This window comes from Protomyctophum parallelum (genome assembly GCF_964188405.1).
Source record: "Protomyctophum parallelum genome assembly, chromosome: 12".
Lineage (NCBI taxonomy): Eukaryota > Metazoa > Chordata > Actinopteri > Myctophiformes > Myctophidae > Protomyctophum > Protomyctophum parallelum.
In genome coordinates this window covers 31,400,830-31,421,595 of record NC_139712.1, presented here as the reverse complement: position 1 = coordinate 31,421,595, position 20,766 = coordinate 31,400,830, and the positions used below count along the sequence as shown (strand labels likewise).

Below are 20,766 nucleotides of genomic sequence, written 5' to 3'. Positions count from 1 at the left end.
GTGTGTGTGTGTGTGTGTGTGTGTGTGTGTGTGTTGTGTGTGGGTGTGTGTGAGAGAGAGAGAGAGAGAGAGAGAGAGAGAGAGAACAATGGAATTTGTGCTGGACTAAACTTTTGTCCTTTTGCTGTAAAAAAAAAAAACGTATTTGAAAGATTACTAAGCCATGTTCAATAGCTTAAGAACCGCCTCCATGTCTAGACCTAGAATAAAAACAAAACAAGGCTCAGAAGTAATCCTCGGAACCAAACATTCAGGACTATGGGCTGAGCACTTTTTCCTTAACACCTACGTTATGCAATCCTTTTGGACCATGAATGAGAACAAGAAACAAAAAGACCCACAGACACTTTGTACTAGCCTAAACAGTAAAATCCTGAGTGTTCTAAGAGTGTAAAAATGGACCCGTATAGGCCTCTGAGGCTGGGAGATCCCTCCTGTGAACTGGCACTGTTCCAGTGGTGCTTGTGGGGGGACTCCAAAGGGTACTGGTCTAGCTGTGCAGCACGTGACAACCATACAGTATTGACTCCATGGCAGCGTCTGTGCTCTGCCAACCATGTGTCTGACAAGAGAGAATATAAATGGCCAAAGATCAGAATAATTTAATCTATTGCAGCACTGACCCGGCCAAATCTTAAAAGCACAAGGGACAGATAATGCATTTATGTGATTCGGTATTAAGTGAAATTGTCATGCAAAGGGCTCATGTTGAGAATGGCCCTCAAGTCTGCCCAGACAATACATAAACAAATAAATAAATAATCTATTGTTATGTAATGTGAGTGACCAGAAATGAATGACCTAGCAGTGAGTGATTCCCATCTAAATTATCTGTGATGTCGTTTGTTCTCCGTTCCACTAGATGGCGACAACAGAGCAAATATAAAGCATTGGACATTGTGTCCCTTTATCGTTGTACATTTATATAGGCCTAATAATAAATAAACAACAACAACAACGAACATGATCGTTGCTGATAGACTAAACTAAATGTTGAAATAGCTGGCACCAACCATGGCACAAGATTTCTATTACTAGTGTTCACCAAGGACATGGCCAGGACAGCAGCGCAAACTGATGTAAACAGACTACTAACAGGACATACAACATGTTGTCTGTTGACACTGTACTCTGTAGCCTACTCCATGTACAAGTTTAGGCCACTAAAAGGAACACAGACACACACAGCTACCTTGAATACATGTTGTACCAACATGTATTTCATTAAATATTCTAGAGAATATTTAATAGTACTTCATATTGTGTGGCAGTGGAAGAAAGAAAAGCAAAAAAGAGACAATCAATCAAGAAGATGATATTAAAAAGGGATTATATGTGTGTTGATGTGTTAACTGTCTATAAAGCACACATTGGTGCTTTTTCAATGCTTGAATAGGAATTACATTTGACATTTGTTTGTGTTAAAGTAAACTCTCTGTGGCATTTAGCAAGGAGGAGTGGACCTGCTTGTGCTTGCTCAGTCTCCTGCTTGCCATAAATTGCATAAAAGCGAAGATCTACAAGCCAACAAAGCGTCGCACGGCGACGCGTTGTTGGCTTGTAGATCTTCTCTTTTACGACACGCTGCGTGCCGAGTATAAGGGTGGGTGTGTCCAGACTGTCACGTGACCGCCGTCTCGGCACTGCATGTCATGCTGGTATAAATCCACCTCTATTCAATTTAGCTAGTCCCCGGCCCCTTTTTCCTCCTCAGGTTGTTTGCCCTGTCCTGTTTTAAGAACCAGGACTAACTAGTACTCTACTCCAGCCATGGCAGGTACGTAAACCAAAATGCACTTTAAATATAACGTGATAACCGAGAAGAACATTATATGGTGGTGGACAGTGGACACACATAAATTGGGGAAATGTCTGTGGCGTCTTGGCATACATGCGCTCACTCTGCAGTGTGCAGAAATAATCGTAAAAGCACACTTAAGTTGACTGCCATATTTTTAGTAGTCTTTTTGTTTTGGTTGTTTTAGTTTTAGTACTGAAGTGAGTCTCTGCCTCAATGTCATTGTGTGGCTTAACACGTTCTTGAAGCAGCTACTACGCTGTGTCGGTCAAGTCAGAGAGTTCAGTAAAAGTTTGTAACATCCTCCTCGTGCCTCACGGAGAGTCTAGAACAGATTTCCGCACGTAGGTCTGTCCGTCTGTCCGTCTGCTTGTGTGGGCCCACCACACAAGTCTGGAGTGGACAATCTGTTCCAAACCTGCACTTGACGAAGCAAGGCATAGGCGTGAAACACGATATTTCGTCGCGTATTTCCGTGGATTGCTTTACTATTAAGGCATTTTACAGCGTCAGTACAGACTGTCCACCTGTCACTTGCGTCATGTAACATTACTTAATACTTCATAACAAACCCGGTAGTTGAAAAGGAAGGGGGCGTGTGTGTGTGCAGTCTGTGCATAGCCCTGGACCAGGGCTAGTCTGTGCACTGCCACTGGTTATGCAACTAGAACTGGAGTTATAATTCAGTGATTCTCCTCCTGAGCTTGTGTGACTGAATTATTGCCTTCTGTTTGTTATGTATTTTTGATATATATTATAAATATCACCCATTGGCTCGTTTCCCAGCATGTATTTGATGATATATGCGCCAAGCATGGGCTCTGGGCGACCAATCAAAATGGAGGGCGTGGAGGAGAAAAAAGAGTGGTATTGTACACGGATGGGGAGTAACTTGGCAAAGTTTTGTCTGAGACATGCAGTCAGTGCCTGTGGGTTGTTGCACACATCTACAATAAAGTGTAACATTATTTGCACAGCAGTTGCATGAGTCTTGTCTCTTCCAACATTACACAAGATTATCAGAACACTGTACAAACCATTGTACAATTTGTCCAAGACAGGGTACCGGATACTAGTGTAGCAAAAAGAGTCATGAAGAAAATTAAGAAATGTACCAATGGAAATGATGAATATTCATTCAAAATTATTGGGATTATCATTTTAACCAGAATTGTGCAGCCCTACTTTATATTCCATCTTTATTTTAATAAAGGGATTAAAGCGCCATTTGTACTGAGCGCTAAAACTATGCCGTGATTATAGCTAAATTATAATCTGTAAATGGACCTTTTAAATGGTTGGTTTATAGTAAAGTGCAACAGATAAATAAATTGCAAGCTTAAAATACATTTTTTGTTCTATACACAGCCCAAGCTTTTGTAACGTTGGCTACGAATGACGCCTATGCCAAAGGAGCCATGGTCTTGGGCAAGTCCCTGCGCAACCACAAAACGTTGAAGAAGTTGGTGGCACTCATCGGACCACACGTGTCAGATCCTTGCCAGTAAGAAACCTCTCAATCAGGGACATCCATGACCTTTCTTTTTTACCATTAGCAATAGCTATTAATTTCTGAGAGGTGTGGTCCTGTAGGTCTGTGCTGAAAAAGATCTTTGATGAGGTGAGGATCGTGAATGTGCTGGACAGCGGGGACACCGCTCACCTGGCCATGATGAAGAGACCCGATTTGGGTGTCACGTTTACCAAGCTGCACTGCTGGACCCTCACACACTACTCCAAATGTGTCTTCATGGATGCAGACACACTGGTGAGAAATTAGGATGTTTTTGTCTGCCCCTTCTTTTTTATTTTTCTTAAAAATCTGATCAGGTGTAACCACCGCCACCTGGATTTGAACCCAGGTGTCCCTGGTCAGAAACCCATACATCAACTGTCTATTCAAAGGGGTAGATATAAAAATTATATAGGGTATATAAAAATTCCTGGACTAAGGTAGGTAGGGATACTCAGCAGCAGCTACATTCATCTAGGTATGACCCTGCCCCATTGACCCAATCGCCCTGCTCTCCAAATGTCTAATCCTGGACATGCCCACAATGTAACCACCTAGATTTGAACCAGGATCGCCCACATTGGGGGGGGGGGGGTGGGAGGGATGGATGGATGGATGACCAGAGGCAGTGGCGTAGGGGTGGCTGGGCTCCAGCCTCCATGAGGAATTAGACCTGAATATATTCGCCTTGTTTAGTCCCGTTTGTACCGCACCAGGTCGCGCCGCGCCCAATTCTCGTCTTTGCATTGACTTTGTATGTAATTGCGCCGCTCTAACCATCAAAGTCTGAATGCACCTTAACACCTCTATTGTCCTCACCTTCCAGGGCGGGGGTGGGCTGCGTTGCATGTCCTTTTGTACACATGCAGATCAGGCATTCAAACGCTATTCTGGTGTCTTTTATTTTAACCTGCCAGGTAGGGTATGCATACAGTACTGTACTTAGGCTACTTGTTCACAATGAAACCACCACCAGCAAGAACACCCTGGCTGGCAACAGCGATGCCAGCCTGCCGTTGAAACCTGCCGCCGACCCAGCGACAGAACACAGAACCTGCCGAGGCGGACAGAACTAGTGTCTGTCTACAACTCTACATTCACCTCACAGCGCACATGTCATGAATTTACTAGTTATGCAGGATGTTGTCCAAAACATCAAAGAATGTCAGGATTTCATGGTAGTTGTTCATGACATAATAACACTGATCAGAAATTCACCAAAGCGACTAGCCTGGTTTAATTAATTAAGGAGTACCAGATGACTCTGTGCAATCATGGCATTTAAACATGCTCTTCGGTTTTTAATCTAAAATACGGGCCCCCATGACGATTTTAAAGACATTTGTCTCTGACCAGAGGAGATATTGGTCTTTTGGCCGGCTACAAACATGCTCTTATAATAGCTGAGTGAAAATGCTGTAAGCTCATTGCACAACAATTGCTTCAAATGCATGCTTTACATAATTCTCACCTAGGCTTTATGTAATGCGTATCGTTTGACTGTGTTTTGTTACTGTCTCCCCAGGTGGTTTCAAATATAGATGAGCTGTTTGACAGAGAAGAGTTGTCAGCTGCCCCGGATCCTGGCTGGCCCGACTGCTTCAATTCCGGTGTGTTTGTTTTCCGGCCTTCAATGGAGACATATGGCAAGCTTCTTCAGTACTGTACAGAACACGGCAGCTTTGACGGTAAGCCAGGAAGCGTCGCACAACAAGAGAAGTGACACTTCTGTCACTTCTCTAAGTCCTTGCAGTTCTTGTTCTATGTTTGCTCAAACTATATAGAATCCTATTTTCAGGTCCGCCTACAATTATGTTACGACTAGAGTATGACTGTAAGAAGAAGGTTCCAAAAATATTTGGTGTTCACCAGTTGGTAGAGTTTGGATGCTAGCAGAGTCTTTCCAGACTCTTTCAAACATTCAGGGTTTGTCCAGGGCAGGCTTTGAGTTATTGGTAATATGATGTAAACTCCTTTTGTGTTTATCATTCCTCTAAGTAAGGCATTTATCAAGCCCCGTGACTGGACACAAGGCTCTCACAGACGGTCAGCCCTGCTGAGTTATTCTTGGGGGGGCCCCCCGGGGTGTGGTGGAGGTTAAATTTGAGAGGCCGCATTTTGCAGTGGGCTCTGGTTGACATTCAACAAACCCCACCCCTGAGACACCAGTGAATTGTGGTTGGCATTTTGGCTCGATATCAAATTTAAAAGAACATCTTCTCCCACTGAAAATGTGTAGTCATCATCAGTGGATCTTTATTTCTATATACAGATTTTTGTCCCAACTCGTGTCACATTTGTCATTGACAATGAAAGGAGATTTTACGTCATGGGTCTGAGATAATTGGCTTTTTGTGCTAACATAAACATTAAATGCCATTGACAATGAAAGGAGACTTTACTCCATGTGTCTGAGTGAATAAGACATGTTATGTCATGATGTAAGTAAGTACATTTTATTTATAATGCACTTATCAAAACAACAGTTACAAAGTGCTGTACAACAAGGTAAAAAACAATCAATTCAAAGTGACAAATCACAGCTCAAAATACAAACGAAATAAATATGTTTTCAGTGACTTCTTAAAAATGTCAACAGACTCTGCATTCTTTATAAAAAGGGGGAGGGCATTCCACAGTGTGGGAGCAGCTACGGCAAATGCCCGGTCGCCATTGGTTACCCGTTTAGTCGCCGGAATTTTCAGTAGGCCCTTATCTGAGGACCGGAGTGATCTTGTATTTTGTTTTGGAAACAGAAGGTCTGAGATGTAGGGTGGGGCCAGGCCATGTAATGCCTTATAAGTGGTTAAAATAATTTTGAAGTTGATTCTGGATTTGATGAGTAACCAGTGAAGTGAAGCGAGCACCGGTGTGATATGTGATCTGCGATTGGTGTTTGTAAGAATCCTGGCGGCTATGTTCTGAATTAATTGTAGTTGATGAATAGATGACGCGGTGAGGGTATATAGTCCATTACATTAGTCGAGTCGGGAAGAGATGAAAGCATGAATTAATTTTTCTAAGTCTTGAGTGGAGAGGAGTGGTTTTATTTTAGATATGTTACGTAGGTGGAAAAAACAGGACTGGGTGACCTTCTTTACATGAAACTTGAAATTCACGTGGCTATCAAAGAAGACACCCAAGTTTCTAGCAGTCTTTAATATTAGAAGCCAAAGGGCCCAGGGATAGCCGAATGGCATTAGCGATGCTTTCGGGGCCGATGATGAGGATCTCTGTTTTACTAGGGTTAAGCTGCAGAAAATTGAGTCATCCAATTGTTAATAGCTGTTAAACAGTCATGCAATACAGTGAGTTTGCTAATATCTGTATGCTTGAAGATGTACGATGATAAGGCGCCCCTATAAATATATTATACACACTATCACACAACGGTTGGCATTTTCAAATATTCCTTTGGTGCTGTTGAACAGGGTTGGATCTTTCTTTACTAGGATGCAGTTTGCAGGCCTACATGTTGCAACCAGATGGAGGCATCAAACAGGGCCATAATAGAAACCTGTGTGTGTGTGCACAAATTCATCTGAAGAACACAAATCTACAAAACTGTTTAGAAATGTCCCTCCTCTGGTACTCAAAGGCCAGTGTTGCCATGTCATCTTATTATAGGCGACTTTGGGCTTGTTTTTCTGTAAAGTTGCTTGTAAATTTTGGCAGATGTGCTTCATTTGGGCTTGTTTCCTAACATTTTCATGGCAAGGGATTTCCCTGATACAGGGATCCCTGTATCAGATTTATGCTGTTAAAATGTTAAAAAAATATTTTTCACCTTATTATGCATTATGAGCTTGTACATCGTCTATTTTAAAATACTAGATGTATATAGGTTTAAGTGGTCAAGTCGCTTCTTTTGGGATTGTTTTCATAGATCTGGTAGGGTTGCTTATTTCTCTCGCAACACACTGTCAAAGGCTTAATCTTAGGCTGTTGCAGCCTAAAAACGAATTATGGCTCCCAAAATCTGTAGCTGAACCTTGTAGGTAGTATTGAAAAGGATGTGCAGCCTGCATAGCTAGTTCATCCAGACAACTCAAGAGGGCACACCTACCTGATCAGGTGACTAGTCACATCATCTCATTCCTGGCTTCTCCTGCTATGCGAACGTGTTGTCTGACTGAACTACAATACTATTGTTCATTCTGATATGGCAACATAGATTTTGGCATGAGTTCATTGGTTTTTCCAATTAGTTTGCATAATGTTGGCCCGTGCTTTGAAGCGTAGACTTGTTTTTTGTCACACATACGGTATGTCTGTTTGCCATTTTAATAACTGGACCCCTGACAAGATGGTACTGTTTGTTTTCCCTATTAATAGTCTTTAAGCAAGTTTGGGATTCTTGTTACTCATTTAGTCACAACTCATCAGTCACTTGTGATGTGTGCCATACTGTATATTGTATAATATAAGCAATGTAAGTAGTCCACTTTGATTTGATATCTTTTACAGATCTTTTCCAAATCTCCCTAGAATTTGGGTAGTTGAATGACGCATTGATGGTTCTGGTATGCTAATAGGTCTTAGCTGTCATATTTATAGCCTGGGATGGTCTTTCCACACGCTGTGTAGACTGAGTTGATGTTCGTTTGACCTTTAGCATTCGTGCTCTGCTCCGCACTACATGCTGTACCCTTCTCAACCACTGTACCTTGCTTAACCCTTCAGATCACTTGCTGTAGGATGACGACAGAATCGTTGTTCACAGGCTGATCATCATGAGCATCATCATGGTTCAATGTCCTCGCAATGGATTGACCCATGAGGCAGTACTATACTGTATCTCCAGGCTTGTGGTTCCACTTCTGTGTACTGCCAAAAGAAACTGGCAGGGAGAAGTGCATTTTTGCTGAGCCCTGCTCATCCCCTCGAAATGAAGATGCGCGAGCCCCTATTGACTTTTGAAAGCCCCAGAGGAATGTTGTGGTTTGGGGGGAAATGGCAGCTATGTGTTATTAAAGGCAGCAGTCTGTGTCTTTATAACCTCATGTCTGTGTAGCAAAGATTTTCAACTCATTCAAGCAGTGGCGGGCGGTGCCAAAATGGAACAGGCCTGTCATATTTTCTTATACAACACGAAAAGCACAAGTAAGTGGAACTGAACCACACTCGGGCTTTGTCACATATCCCAGCTAAGCTGCTCCGGGGACTATAGTAAACACACGTAGCACATGCACGCACACGAACAGCTCCGCAGCGCACAACCACTTGAGACTCGGCCACACAGCACTGTCAGCACGAACAACAACCACAAGTCCACAACCACCACAAGTCCACAACCACCACAAGTCCACAAACCTAGCCTATCAAACGATCAATCATCAATAAGCTTCGTCGTAATCTCATGTATAAATATTATATAAAGATCCTTACCATGGTTGCCTGCATCATACCATGGTCTTCCTCATCCCTTCTTTACAATTGCAAGCTTTTCTTAAAAAGTCCTTCTTTCTCGAAAAAGGCTTTGACTGTAAATCCACCACTACATCTGTTCAGCCGTTTTCCGCGTTTGTTTAAGTCTGTTAAATCTTGTAAAATCTGTTAATTTAGCGAGCTCAATTCAACCCATAGATGGGATCTCGCGCAGAAAGTTTGAAACACCAGTACTCTTTCCTCAATGGACAATATTTTCCCCCAGCGATGGGATACAGGCAAGACGTGGCAAGACGTTAATGTCATTAAAGGCCAGCTAGAGTACCCTGGCACCTGAAAGAAAACGCCCAGCAGAGCAAACTCGAAATCTGATTGGCTAAGGAACCTGTCGATCTCTATATCACTCTCATTCAATTCAACAGCAAGGGGATTCTGTGGAGATTCTGAAGGCCTCACGGTGGAGATTTTTACCCGGAGACAACACGGTGGAGATTCTTACCCGGAGACAACACAAGGAAAAAGTCTCATTGGTTAAAAAAGAAAAGAAAAAAAAATCGCTGTTGTACCTGCACAGAATGGAAGCAGTGTGTCCAGCCTGTCTGAATGAGAGACGGTGCAATGATGGCAGCAAAATACATTTTAATTTCTGCATCAGGCAAGTGCAGGGCCAGCAGAGAAGGCCTTGCTGGCCCTGACTGCACACCACTGCATTCAAGTGGCATGATCACCCAATTTGGGAGGCATACTTTGGTCATAGCATTGGTTAGACATAGCATTGGTCCGACTGGATTAAGGTTGTTGAAGGGCGCGTTAAAACGACCAGATTAAGGTTGGTGAGGGGTGCTTTAATGCGACCGGATTATGGTTGGTGAGGGGTGTGTTAAGGGTTGGGAGAGGGTTAGGTTCAGGTGTGCTGCCCTGTGGGAGGTGAGGGTTTGAGTTATCGGACCAATGGTAAAAGTATGCACCCATAATCCTATTTTAGAGCCGAGCAATCATTGCTATAGTAGAGTTATTTGTTCAGCAACGGGGCTCTCTCCAGCTATTAAACTAATTAAAGATCACTTCATCAGATAATTGGTCCTCACTAATGCTAATTATAAAATGGTTTCTGACCTGTCCACAACTATCTGAAACAAAGTAGGAAAAAAATGGTACCATCTAAATGAAGATGGGTTGAAAATGGGTGAAGTGGTCCTTAAGTTTTTCCTACCAATTTCATCCAATGGCAGAGGGAGATTATGAAACTACAAAATGAGCAGCCTTGGAATTGGCTTAACATTTAAGCTGATGGGTTCCATTTCCTGACTAGTTAACATTTTTAACAAAAGTTTGAAGTGTTTGCATGGTGACCATGGTGAAATTGATGTCCGTTCATTACTTAATTTTATTGTTTTGCAGATAAGATAAACCCCATACAGAAATACTAAACAAGACTATGATAAGCCTGCGGGCAGGGGGTACCTTACTACCTTTTGTCTGACCGTCTGTGAGAGCCTTGTGTCCAGTCACTGGGCTTGATAAATGCCTTACTTAGAGGAATGATAAACACAAAGGGGTTTACATCATATTACCAAGAACTCAAAGCCTGCCCTGGACAAACCCTGAGGCCTTTTGAGTTAAACCACAGACAGACCCTAACCATAAACATCTCTAACCTAAAAAAAAAAGTAACTATTTGAGCTGGAGCTTGTTGGAGTCAGTGCACATCCTGGGCTGCCTGATTGGCTAAATTCTGCACAATAATTGCTGGTGGGTACAAGCTCGGAGACGCATCTGGTTAATAATACAATTTTATAGTGTAGATCTTGGTTTAATTTTACAAAATATTATACCTCCCAAGTGAGCAATTCATCAGGTTGGCACTGCAGTATTAACAGATCAGCTGGAGGCAAGAATGCCATTGAAAGGCTATAATAATCCTATATATAATAATAATTTCTAGTATTGTCTCTGCATTGGGGAAGAGTGGGTGGGCATAGTGGGTGGACGGGAGGAAAATGAGGGGTGCCTTAAGACGTATGTACTGTACCAACAAATGTATATATATGCTGACATGAACAAGGACCCCACATGGGAGGGGGAATTTTTTTTTAAACCCCAATAAAAATATCTATATAAAAAAGAAAGGCTATAATAAAAGTGAAATGATTCAGTGCAGACTGTGCAAACCACTCATCAGTGGGTAATCTTTGTCACCTTAAATGTTCAGCACCATATTGGATTAGCCAGTATAGCCCAGGCTTACTATTTATAATCCAAGGTCTTGTTACAACTATACTCATCATTGATATACTACCACCAGTGGAATGCAGGGGTCTTATAATGTTCTGTACATTGTGTCACCATCACACTGTTCTGGCACTGAGGACCTCGTCTTGTATGCCGTTGTGAGCTATTTGAACTATTTTAAAATGGTAAAAATGCCTGAGTTTAGGCATAATGGCCCCTAGCCTACACACTGTAGGAATGTTAAAGTTGTCGGCGAGTCAGACTCATCAGATCGTTATGCATTTCACCCTACAGGAGTCTTAATCTTTTATATCTTTGTGGCTTTCACACTAAACGATTGATCGCTGACTAGGCATCACACACTGCAAGAGTTCACCAAGATGCGCTCCAGACCCGATACAGGCTACTTCACTTCTTTTTTTATTCCAATTCATTTTGACATCTCGTGCAGGATGACGTGATACTAGCGCACAGGACGCGGAAGCCTCTCTCTGCGTGCACGTCACACACGGGAATAGCGAGGCTACACAGGGCGAAATGTTTTTGATAGCGTGTAGTGTAGCCTACGCGTGCTACAGTGAGACAGGACGTTAAATCTTGATTTTCATTAAATTACTGTCTCTCGCCGTAGCGAGCACACACCGTTTGCTCTGCACTGTTGATTCCGATGAGATTTTATCAACATTATTCAAGTGAAATGCGTTGGTTTTATAGACGGCAACATTGGGCTAATATAGCTACCACTATGTAGGCCTACGACACAGGGACCCAAGGAATAAAGGTTTTATATATATATATATAATCTATTCTGATCATCTATTGATACAGTCGACAGACAGACAAACGGTGTCAGTGAGCACAGCTGTCCTGTGCTCTCATTGGCTTTAATACAGGCCTTCTCGGTGTGCAGTCGCAACTCAGTTCATACTGTAGGATGTCCAGTCGGCGAGAGAGCCAAATATCAAACCCTGGATATTCAGAAATGGTCGGGAAGGCGTCAGCGAGCGCTTTTATCAGTGCTATATCTTCTCGAATAGCCTTTCACACACAGCGAGCAAAACCTCTGTGGTGTGTGTGTGTGTGTGGCGGTGCAAGATGGCGCCCTCTGAGTGCCTTGAGTATTTCGCTACACTCCTTGCATACATGGCCTACATGCATGACCCCTGGCTTGTGCTATATGTTGGAGATATCTATGCTCACATTTACTACCCTCTGAACTTTGCTCCAAGGGAAGCTTCCTGTGCTTTGGGTTTCCATAATTGCTAGCTATGTTCTACGTATATATCGTGTCACACTGCTCTGGCACCGAGTGCTATGTTAACCTTCCGTTTGTTGCAACAGAAGTCATATAATTTGCCTGGTTATAGTTAGCCTCGGTCACAGGCCTACTTATCTGCGAAAAGAAAAGCCTGGTCACAACGTAAGGCAGAGAAGCCTAGACGTATCCTCCGGAATATCAGTCAGATGTATTTCCCCCGGATACAATATTTTCCCGACCAATCACAACACTTGTTTCATTCGCAAAGATTTGCAAAGCGTCAACGTCATTTCCTTTGGCAATACTTCTGCTAAAAACCCACAACCTTTGCTGATAGTCTTTTCAGCGTAGGTCTTGCCCAGGGTGGGTTATAGTAGGATTAGCTCTCTGTTTACAATCTGTATTGGCTTGTCTGGACAAGGTTTGTGGATTTAGTTTTTGGATGCTCCTCAAGTACCAATCATTGTTGGCAATGAAATGCTTCAGCAGACTGATTTAATGTTGGAGAGTGTCAGCAGAGATGTCTACTAATCTGGCTGCCACAGGTGTGGTGTGCTGACACGCATCACTCGGTGATGCGTGTCAGTGCTGTTTGCCTGGTGTGCATATAGGGAACCTGGCATCAGCCAACATCTCGCATATCTGATTCACTGTAACTAACTAGTAGACTTTCATTTGTGCACAGGAGGTTTGACAGAGGATGGTCCTCCCAATAATTTGATAAAAGATAACTTCTATATAAATAAAGTTAGCTCTGCTAATTAATATTGCAACAATGTGTATATATATTCTGAGTGTGCACAGTGGTACATAAACACGGATTCAGAACTTGTCAAAACCAGAGTAATCTAGTAAGAGTGGCGACACTAGCGTTGACTCCCATCCATTGTAACAATGGAATGCGGAAGTGCTCTTCTATCTCAAAGAGATTGTTCCAACTATAGCCCATAGGCACCCGCTTTGCGGCGAGATCAAAGCGTGTCACCACTCTTACTAGATTACTCTGGTCCAAACTAGCTGTCGCTTTCTCATTACTTTTTCCCTATTGGCTAAAGGCCCATACTCTGACCAAGCCCCCAGAACCGCAGTAGAACATTGAAGCATTGTTGGTCAACTTGGGGATTGCAAGATGTCCGCATTTAAACCGCTACTATGTGTGCTTCTTCTATCGTCTGAAACAGATGCACTTGTTTTCTTTACTGGTAGCCAAGCTGTAAATGACACTTCATGTCAGACTTTTTGCCAGCTTTTGAACTCTTCAGCCCCCACTGCATTGGTGCCAGCTACTTATGCAGGTTATGATTGTACATTTGTACACATGCATGGCTTAATATGGATAATAGCATTCCAGGTTTTCCAAGCATGGATTTAATTTCACAATGTTGTGGAACTACTCTAGTCGCATTTGACGCACACGAGTCACGACCTGTATATTTACAAAATTATGTGATTAGTCTGTAAATGATCAGACTGATTCATTTGCAGGAGTGAGTTAACCTTAGTCAAGCTGTGTATTGAACGCTGTTCTTCTCCTCTGCAGGCGGGGACCAAGGCGTTTTGAATGGCTTCTTCAATGATTGGGCAACAGCTGACATCAAGAAACACCTCCCTTTCATTTACAACCTCAGCAGTATTGCCATCTACACTTACCTTCCAGCATTCAAACAGTAAGTCTGGAGTGGAATTTCATCCTTTTAGGGGCAAGGCCACTTGGCCTTTAGTGTGGTCAACTTTTTGAGGGCACAAGGCCAAGTGTCAGGGCATGAAGGACATAAATAAAAAATAAAATAAAAAAGTCCCTGGTCTGAATTATTTTAGCTTAAAGGTTAAGGATGGTTAAAAAATATTTTTTTATTTCAAGGCGAACATTGGTTCAGAACAGTGCTTCTTAAATAAATAATCACAGCTTTAAAATAAATAACAAAATATAAGTAGCTACTGTTGTAAAATATTGTAAACATGTTCTGGGGTCCCAGTCCAGAGATGAAAATCATAATGAAATGGCCTAGGACCCTGTCAGGCTGTCACCCTAGGCTAATTAATATAAATTAAATTATGGGGTCCTTGAAATTTAAATGGCTGAGGATCATTGGGTTAAACTGTGAGTTAATTCACAGAAAATACAATGACATAACTTTTGTATAAGGGCTTGGTTTAGAAAAGCCTATTTTGTGCTAAACTATAATATAATGAATAACATGGCATTGTAGAGAGGTTAGTGACAGATAAGATAATTTCTCCATTGTGAGGCTGCAGGACTGAGGACTCTGGAGATACACTAAGTCAACACAAAGTGAAAGTGCAGCTTCAGATCAGTTTTTTGTTCTTACCTGGAGACAGTGTGTGCTGTGCACAGTGGAACAATTGTTTAATTATATCCATGGTATTTTTCTGTCGCTATCCATAATGCGACGCAAAAGTAAATTTGTTTGTTTTGGTGTGCTAGATAGATACGTTAGAATGGGGTAGATCATCTCTCCTCCTCGTATGGACAGCCACGCTGTTTCGCATTAGACAAAAATAAATCAGCTGGACCATGTCCGACCAGCGACCAACGTTAATGCATGTGACGTAGGACCGCCACACTGTCGCAACTGTAGAAAACATTATTTTGTTTTGAGTGATAGTTGCAGTTTGACCGGATAGCTAGATTAGCTACACTAGTAGGCAGCGTGTGGGCTAAATGCCCTCTGTTTACTCTCTGTGCGTGTATGTGTGGCGCGGAGGAGGAGGCGTGCGGGGGGGGGGGGGGGTTTGTGTGATGTCGACCAGCGGCAGTGGGGGTAGTTATTAAGGCAAAGTACCGCAAAAGAATCAAACCACTTTGCAAATGGCAACACAACTACAACACAGATTTGTTCTGCGTGAGACGTGAGGGGAACATTGTTTACTGTAATGACTGGAAAATTGCGCAGAGGAAAAACGGTAAAGATTTTTGAACTCGCCGAACTTTGTGTTATTGGTCAAGTTTAAGGTGGGCATGCTTGTTTCCAAAAGCTTGATTACACCCCCCCCCCAAAATGCAGACTTATTTTATTTGATGGACTCTGTGGTTCCATGATTTTCGAGTGGTGTTGCTGGAAGGGGTGACGGTTCTGAGCTTATTAAGCAACAAGCTTCATCTTTCACTGACCCTAGCAACCCTAGCAACCGCATTCCTTCCGGTGGTCCTCTGTAATACGCTGAGTTTGACTTTGAACTTTGACTTTGAAGTTGAAGTTGACTGGTCATACTATACATATACACTGTGTGTGTGTGTGTGTGTGTGTGTGTGTGTGTTTGTGTGTATGTATGTATGTATGTATGTGTGTGTGTATATATATATATATATATATATATATATATATATATATATATATATATATATATATGCACAATGTGCATATTTAATAGAGACTAGTGCCCGTCAGAACACTTGCCCCCTCAGTTGTTTATTACTTATTGACAAGTACTTAGTAGTTGGAGGTCAGTCATATCACATTGATGATCAGGGATCTCCACATCGTGGATTTCTATAGATATTGACCAGAGATTTGCTGATACGACCACATGGGCACAAGTTAACACCTGCTGGGGTCCTGCACTGCAGCACATAGTTTGAAGTTGATCGTTCCGATATGCGAAGCACGGATAATGCAGGCAAAAAAAAAATATATATATATATATATATATATAAATATTCTTAGACTTTTTGATATCTGTGTCAGCTAAGTTGCCATTAGTGTCTGTATGTTAGAACTATGATTCACAGAATTCAGTTCGGGTAGACAGAGTTATGTACTCTGTACTGTACAAGTGTACATACTGATAAATAATGGTTTTGTCTGTGAAACTATATCCTGTGTTTATTTGCATGTACTAGCTGGTGATGTCCGCACTTTAAACAGTAAAAATATGGGTGGATAAATACAAAAGTACCCAATATAAAGGGAGAGATGCCACATTTTGGTACACTGCATCGCTCCTTATGGCCTCACACTGCCTCGCATGCCACGCATCTCACGTTTCCATAGCACAATGGTAAGTTTGAGTTCCACCCCCTACTGCACTGTGCTATATTATTTATGTGTGTGTATTTTAAGGAACTGCTGTGTCGATTTGGTTCTGTATCTCTGTAAGCACACAAACACTGAGGTTTTCACCAGCAGTATACACGGGAGACATCTCACTGAGAAGATCCAAAATGCATATATATAAAAATAAACAGGTGGCACCCATAATTTATGATTACTCACGGCGATCGATACCCTGCTAACAACAGCTGAGACTCGCAAACTAAATCTGTCTCCCACACAAGTTGTTTGTGCTTTCAGATAAAACTGAGAATTCTCGGACCGATGGTAGTCGAGCTTTACACGTCACTGGGTTGACACCAAAATGGCCTTGACCTTGAGCCCTACTTTGGACTGGGTCCTTTTATATGGAAATGACGCAAATGCACAAAAATAAATAGAAAAGTAGCATTTAAATTACAATAATCACTGGCTATATTCTTTTGTTGTATACTTTTATGGTGGTTCTGTCAGTGTTGCTCAGATCGGGCAGACGGGATGCAAATCTAAGGGGTAAGCGGATACATGTGTCACATGAAAGTTTACTCATACCATGACATGACATCAGGTTACCACTGAAGAGAGCCGTGAAGGCGACCAGTAGCTCAAACAGAGCTCTACCAAAGCCTACAGTCCCCACGCTGCGTTCCTAACAGCTGATGCCAAAGGCCTAAAATAGAGCACTATTTTAAGACCACTTTTTTTCACTTGTAGTTGTACGCTTGTCACCAAGGCCTTTTGGCTCCTGTCATTATTTGGTGCCTTTCTTGCAAAATCCATGCCTCACGAAAGTAAATCTCTCACCAATGAGCATGCTTGTCGCTTGGAGAGGCTGAAATGGTGTCCAGAAAAAATCCATTAACCCATTCTAAGAACTTGTGTGTCAGACACGGGCTTTTTGGCTGGTAATGTGCCATGCTAAGAAATGCCTTTCCTCCGCAGGGCTGATGCTGACCCAACGGTGTAATTTTGAGTCTGACTGCAATGTAAAGCTATGTTGAAAAGCTATCTTGATTTCATTGCCGCTTTGCAGAGATGGAAAATGTAGTTTGAGAATGGGTCGATTTACAAATTTAAGTGACATGAATATGGGCCATGTCCACTGAAAGCATTTTTGAGTGGAGAATGGCTTCAGATATCATGTCCTGAACCTCTAATGGTGAACGTGGAATTCTCGTAAAGGACCAGGTTGTCGGACACAGCCAGGTGGCTCAAACTTGACATTGATGAGTGGCGCTCGTCTCAAAGTTAACTATTTTCTGCTTGAAGCGCTGAACGCCAAGAGTGTTTAAGCGTGTTGTTTGACACTGGAAGGAGGAGCTCTCCTGGGCATTTTCTTTTTATTGCATGGCAGAAAGTCTGTGGCAGCTCTAAAAACAAATGTGGACATGGCCCCTAATATATTGTATTCCATAATTCATATCCATCTTGCTCCATTGTAGGTTTGGTAACAACGCCAAGGTGGTGCATTTCTTGGGGAAGACAAAGCCGTGGAGCTACACATTTGACCCCAAATCCAGACAGATCAAGGGCGATATGCAGGGGGCAGCCACACATTCCACCTTCCTACTGGACTGGTGGATCCTGTACTCCAGCACCGTGGTGCCCATGCTCCATGAGCAATTCGGAGAGCAGCCCTTCCATTCAGGATGTGTGGAGGTAAATATTAGACATTAAAATTGTTAATTATGTTTACTGGTATAAAAGTGTTCCAGTGTTTTACAGCGTTCCAGTTGTATGAATTGGTTATCCTGATTGGATAACAGGATAACCTGAACATTTTATTTCGGTTTGCCAATTGGCTACAGAGACGAGGAGAAATCTATTACTAAACGAACACAAGATTAACAGCACTGAACTGTTTATAAACTCAAACGGCACTCTTCTAGTCTTGTACCATGATAGATTTTTAAACACTTCCGGACTATTTTCTCATGCTCGAACGACGTGTGCATGTGAATGAGCTCTGTTCTTTAGCGGTTTGAACCGCGAAAGGAAGAGAATTACCGGTAAGATGTTTATTTCCCTCAAAATGACGCTGTATTTTGACCATAGCATTGCACAAATGGACAGAAGACATTTGGGATCACAGTGTAAACATTGTTTTGGAGTTTATAACCTTATTCTATTTCCCTTAAACCCCTTTCACTTAAAGCAAATCCAGTACATATTCAACCGTTAAGATACATGGTACATTTTTGTGTTTATTTGAAGGGGTTTAAAGCGATGTTAGCCTCTTTGTCCTTGTCTTTTGTCATGTTAGCCTCTTTGTCTTTATTTTTCTTCAATGAGGTTTGGTCGTCTTCTTTTGAATATTGACGTCTGTTTTCTCATTCATCTGATCAGTTCAGTTCTTTCCCGTTCTATGACCCGTTGAATGACATGGTCATTGTTGTGAATGGACAGACCATTGTTAAAACTGGACAGGTACTGTATGTAGACAAGGCTGTGGTTGTCATGGATTAACTGTTAACATTGTGTCTGTGCGCTATTGCTCTAAAAATTAATTTATCAACAAAAACTGCTTTCATCTGTAGTTCTGTTTTGATGGTGATGCGTAGCTTGCAATGGCTGTGTCTACTCTGTGTTCATTGAATTGGCTTGGTGTGTTGTGTGTGCTGTTGCGCATCATCTGTTTTGTCCAGGCGAGCGGCCAGACTCTGCTGGCATCGGCTGAATCCCTCGTGTCGTCAGCAGAACGGAAGCAGCTATGGGAGCAGGGACAGGCAGACTACATGGGAATGGACTCGTTTGAAAATATCCAGAGAAAGCTTGACGCTTTCCTCAACTTGTAATAAAGTGGGACATTCATCATCAAAAGGGCACTTGTGTTTTAACAAAATAGGTGTTTTTTGTTTTTAAAAAATCCTGCTGTAATGCAACATTGGGCTTTATTTACTCTTCACCCATTTCTCCAGTTGGTTGATTCAATCCTTTAAACGAGCACTCTCCCAACTCCAACAGACAATCCAATGTAGCTATGGAATGATGAGCAGCTTGAATCATATCCACCATCATGCATTTTGTCAAGCCTGTTATTGGCATCTAATGCACACTTGGGTGAACAAGATTAGCCCAAACGGTATTTGCAACTGCAATTAGATTTTTCTATGCTGTCACCTCCCTCACAAAATGTGAATTAAGTGCAATCAGAAGAGCTCTGACTCATCTATATAAAGGGAGTTTTTACATGGAGTCAAGACACTTGACAAACGTACGTATTATTTGCACTTCAATCGGAATGGCTATATTCAGTTCTTCAGACATACTGTAATGCTTCTTTCGTTTCAGTGTGAGTACGCTTTGCAGAACGTTTACATGTATATTCTCTTTTTTTTATACTATTCATTCAGTAAAGTACTGTAAGAAGCACCTTTTACCAAGCTTCTGAACATAAGCCCTTGTAACTAACACCTGCCTTGTTTTTATATGTAGAAAGCTTTGTCTACAGCACTTGTTACTGTGAAACTGAAGGCCTATGGTTTTCAGATGGCCTTATCGTACTCCATAGACTCTCGTGCCTGTTACACTTACCTTTTTTGTTTAGTTGTTTCATTCTTCAACACGGTGTTTAGTTGGGTTTGTATTTTGTAGCTCACCACTGTTTTACCCAGATGTTGCTTGTATCACAGACCTTGCCAAAATAAATAAAATATTAAGTAGTTCAAAGTATTGCGTGTGTGTGTGTACTCTTATCCGGTCTCGAGTCCACATTTTAACGTACATAATTTGACTGTCTCAGACCTCGGGACTCTTCACTACAATGAAATAAATGTATTATACCTATAATATATTATGAGCCCATAGAGAGCTGTCTGGCACTTATAGACGGCTATCTTGTTAAGTAACGGTGTGTAGCTGACGCTCTTGCTGTGTTTTCTGTACCATCAACTGAGGAAAACAATCTGGACTCGACCCCCTCCCACACTCTGTCTTGACTTGGAATTCTGGTAGAGATGGTTTGCATGTGTTGTGTTGTGACAAGCTTATCTAGAAGATGGGATATTTGGCAAGGCAAATGTCAAGACGTCTACTCTACAGCTTTACTTGATGGCTGTGGCAGTATGCTGTCCTTTACTGCCATCCAGTGGCCATGGCTTTTGTAGTTGTAGGCTGAAATGCATCCTGCTGCATATCAGATCACAGTGGGCACTGTTGGTTTGGCAAATATAAGCAGCAAATATAAGACTATCTTCAAAATAAGAGTACCCTCTAGAGTATTGGGGAAAAAGATTGCACATTAAAACTAAATTAAGCATTTAAACGATGCCATAAGACACACATGTTTCTGTGTAAAAATAAGTCATAAGTAATGTTTCTGTGTAAAGATAAGTAATTAAAGTTATCTAAATGGATAAATGCTATTCACTGTAGTGCATGGACTTTATAAAGTGGACGCTGGACAAAAGTCCTGCTATGTTTCGACTATTGTGACATACGCACACGTCTGTGGAGACTTCCTCTACAACACCACACTCTCTGCTAAGCAGCAGAGGTGTAAATAGAAATCACACCCGTGTGAACT

The 20,766-nt window shown here is 42.0% G+C and overlaps 1 protein-coding gene across 2 annotated transcripts; it reads left to right on the top strand.

Annotated features, from left to right (window-relative positions):
- The first annotated feature begins 1,638 nt into the window (after nt 1-1,638).
- gyg1b (glycogenin 1b) lies at nt 1,639-19,913 on the top strand. Of its 2 annotated transcripts, XM_083778173.1 has the most exons (8): nt 1,639-1,777; nt 3,167-3,302; nt 3,392-3,566; nt 4,837-4,999; nt 13,730-13,856; nt 17,684-17,900; nt 18,588-18,668; nt 18,887-19,913. In XM_083778173.1, the coding sequence occupies exons 1-8, from the start codon at nt 1,771-1,773 to the stop codon at nt 19,034-19,036; spliced, it is 1,056 nt and encodes a 351-aa protein (XP_083634299.1). In that variant the 5' UTR covers nt 1,639-1,770; the 3' UTR covers nt 19,037-19,913. The 2 variants fall into 2 exon arrangements, with proteins under 2 accessions (XP_083634299.1, XP_083634300.1); XM_083778174.1 differs by lacking the exon at nt 18,588-18,668.
- The last annotated feature ends 853 nt before the right edge of the window (nt 19,914-20,766 follow it).

What these genes read in the sequence shown, in the direction of transcription:
- gyg1b (XM_083778173.1), top strand. An exon ending in TACCTTCCAGCATTCAAACA is followed by an intron (nt 13,857 to 17,683) that starts GTAAGTCTGGAG and finishes GCTCCATTGTAG; the next exon opens with GTTTGGTAACAACGCCAAGG. An exon ending in CCATTGTTAAAACTGGACAG is followed by an intron (nt 18,669 to 18,886) that starts GTACTGTATGTA and finishes TGTTTTGTCCAG; the next exon opens with GCGAGCGGCCAGACTCTGCT.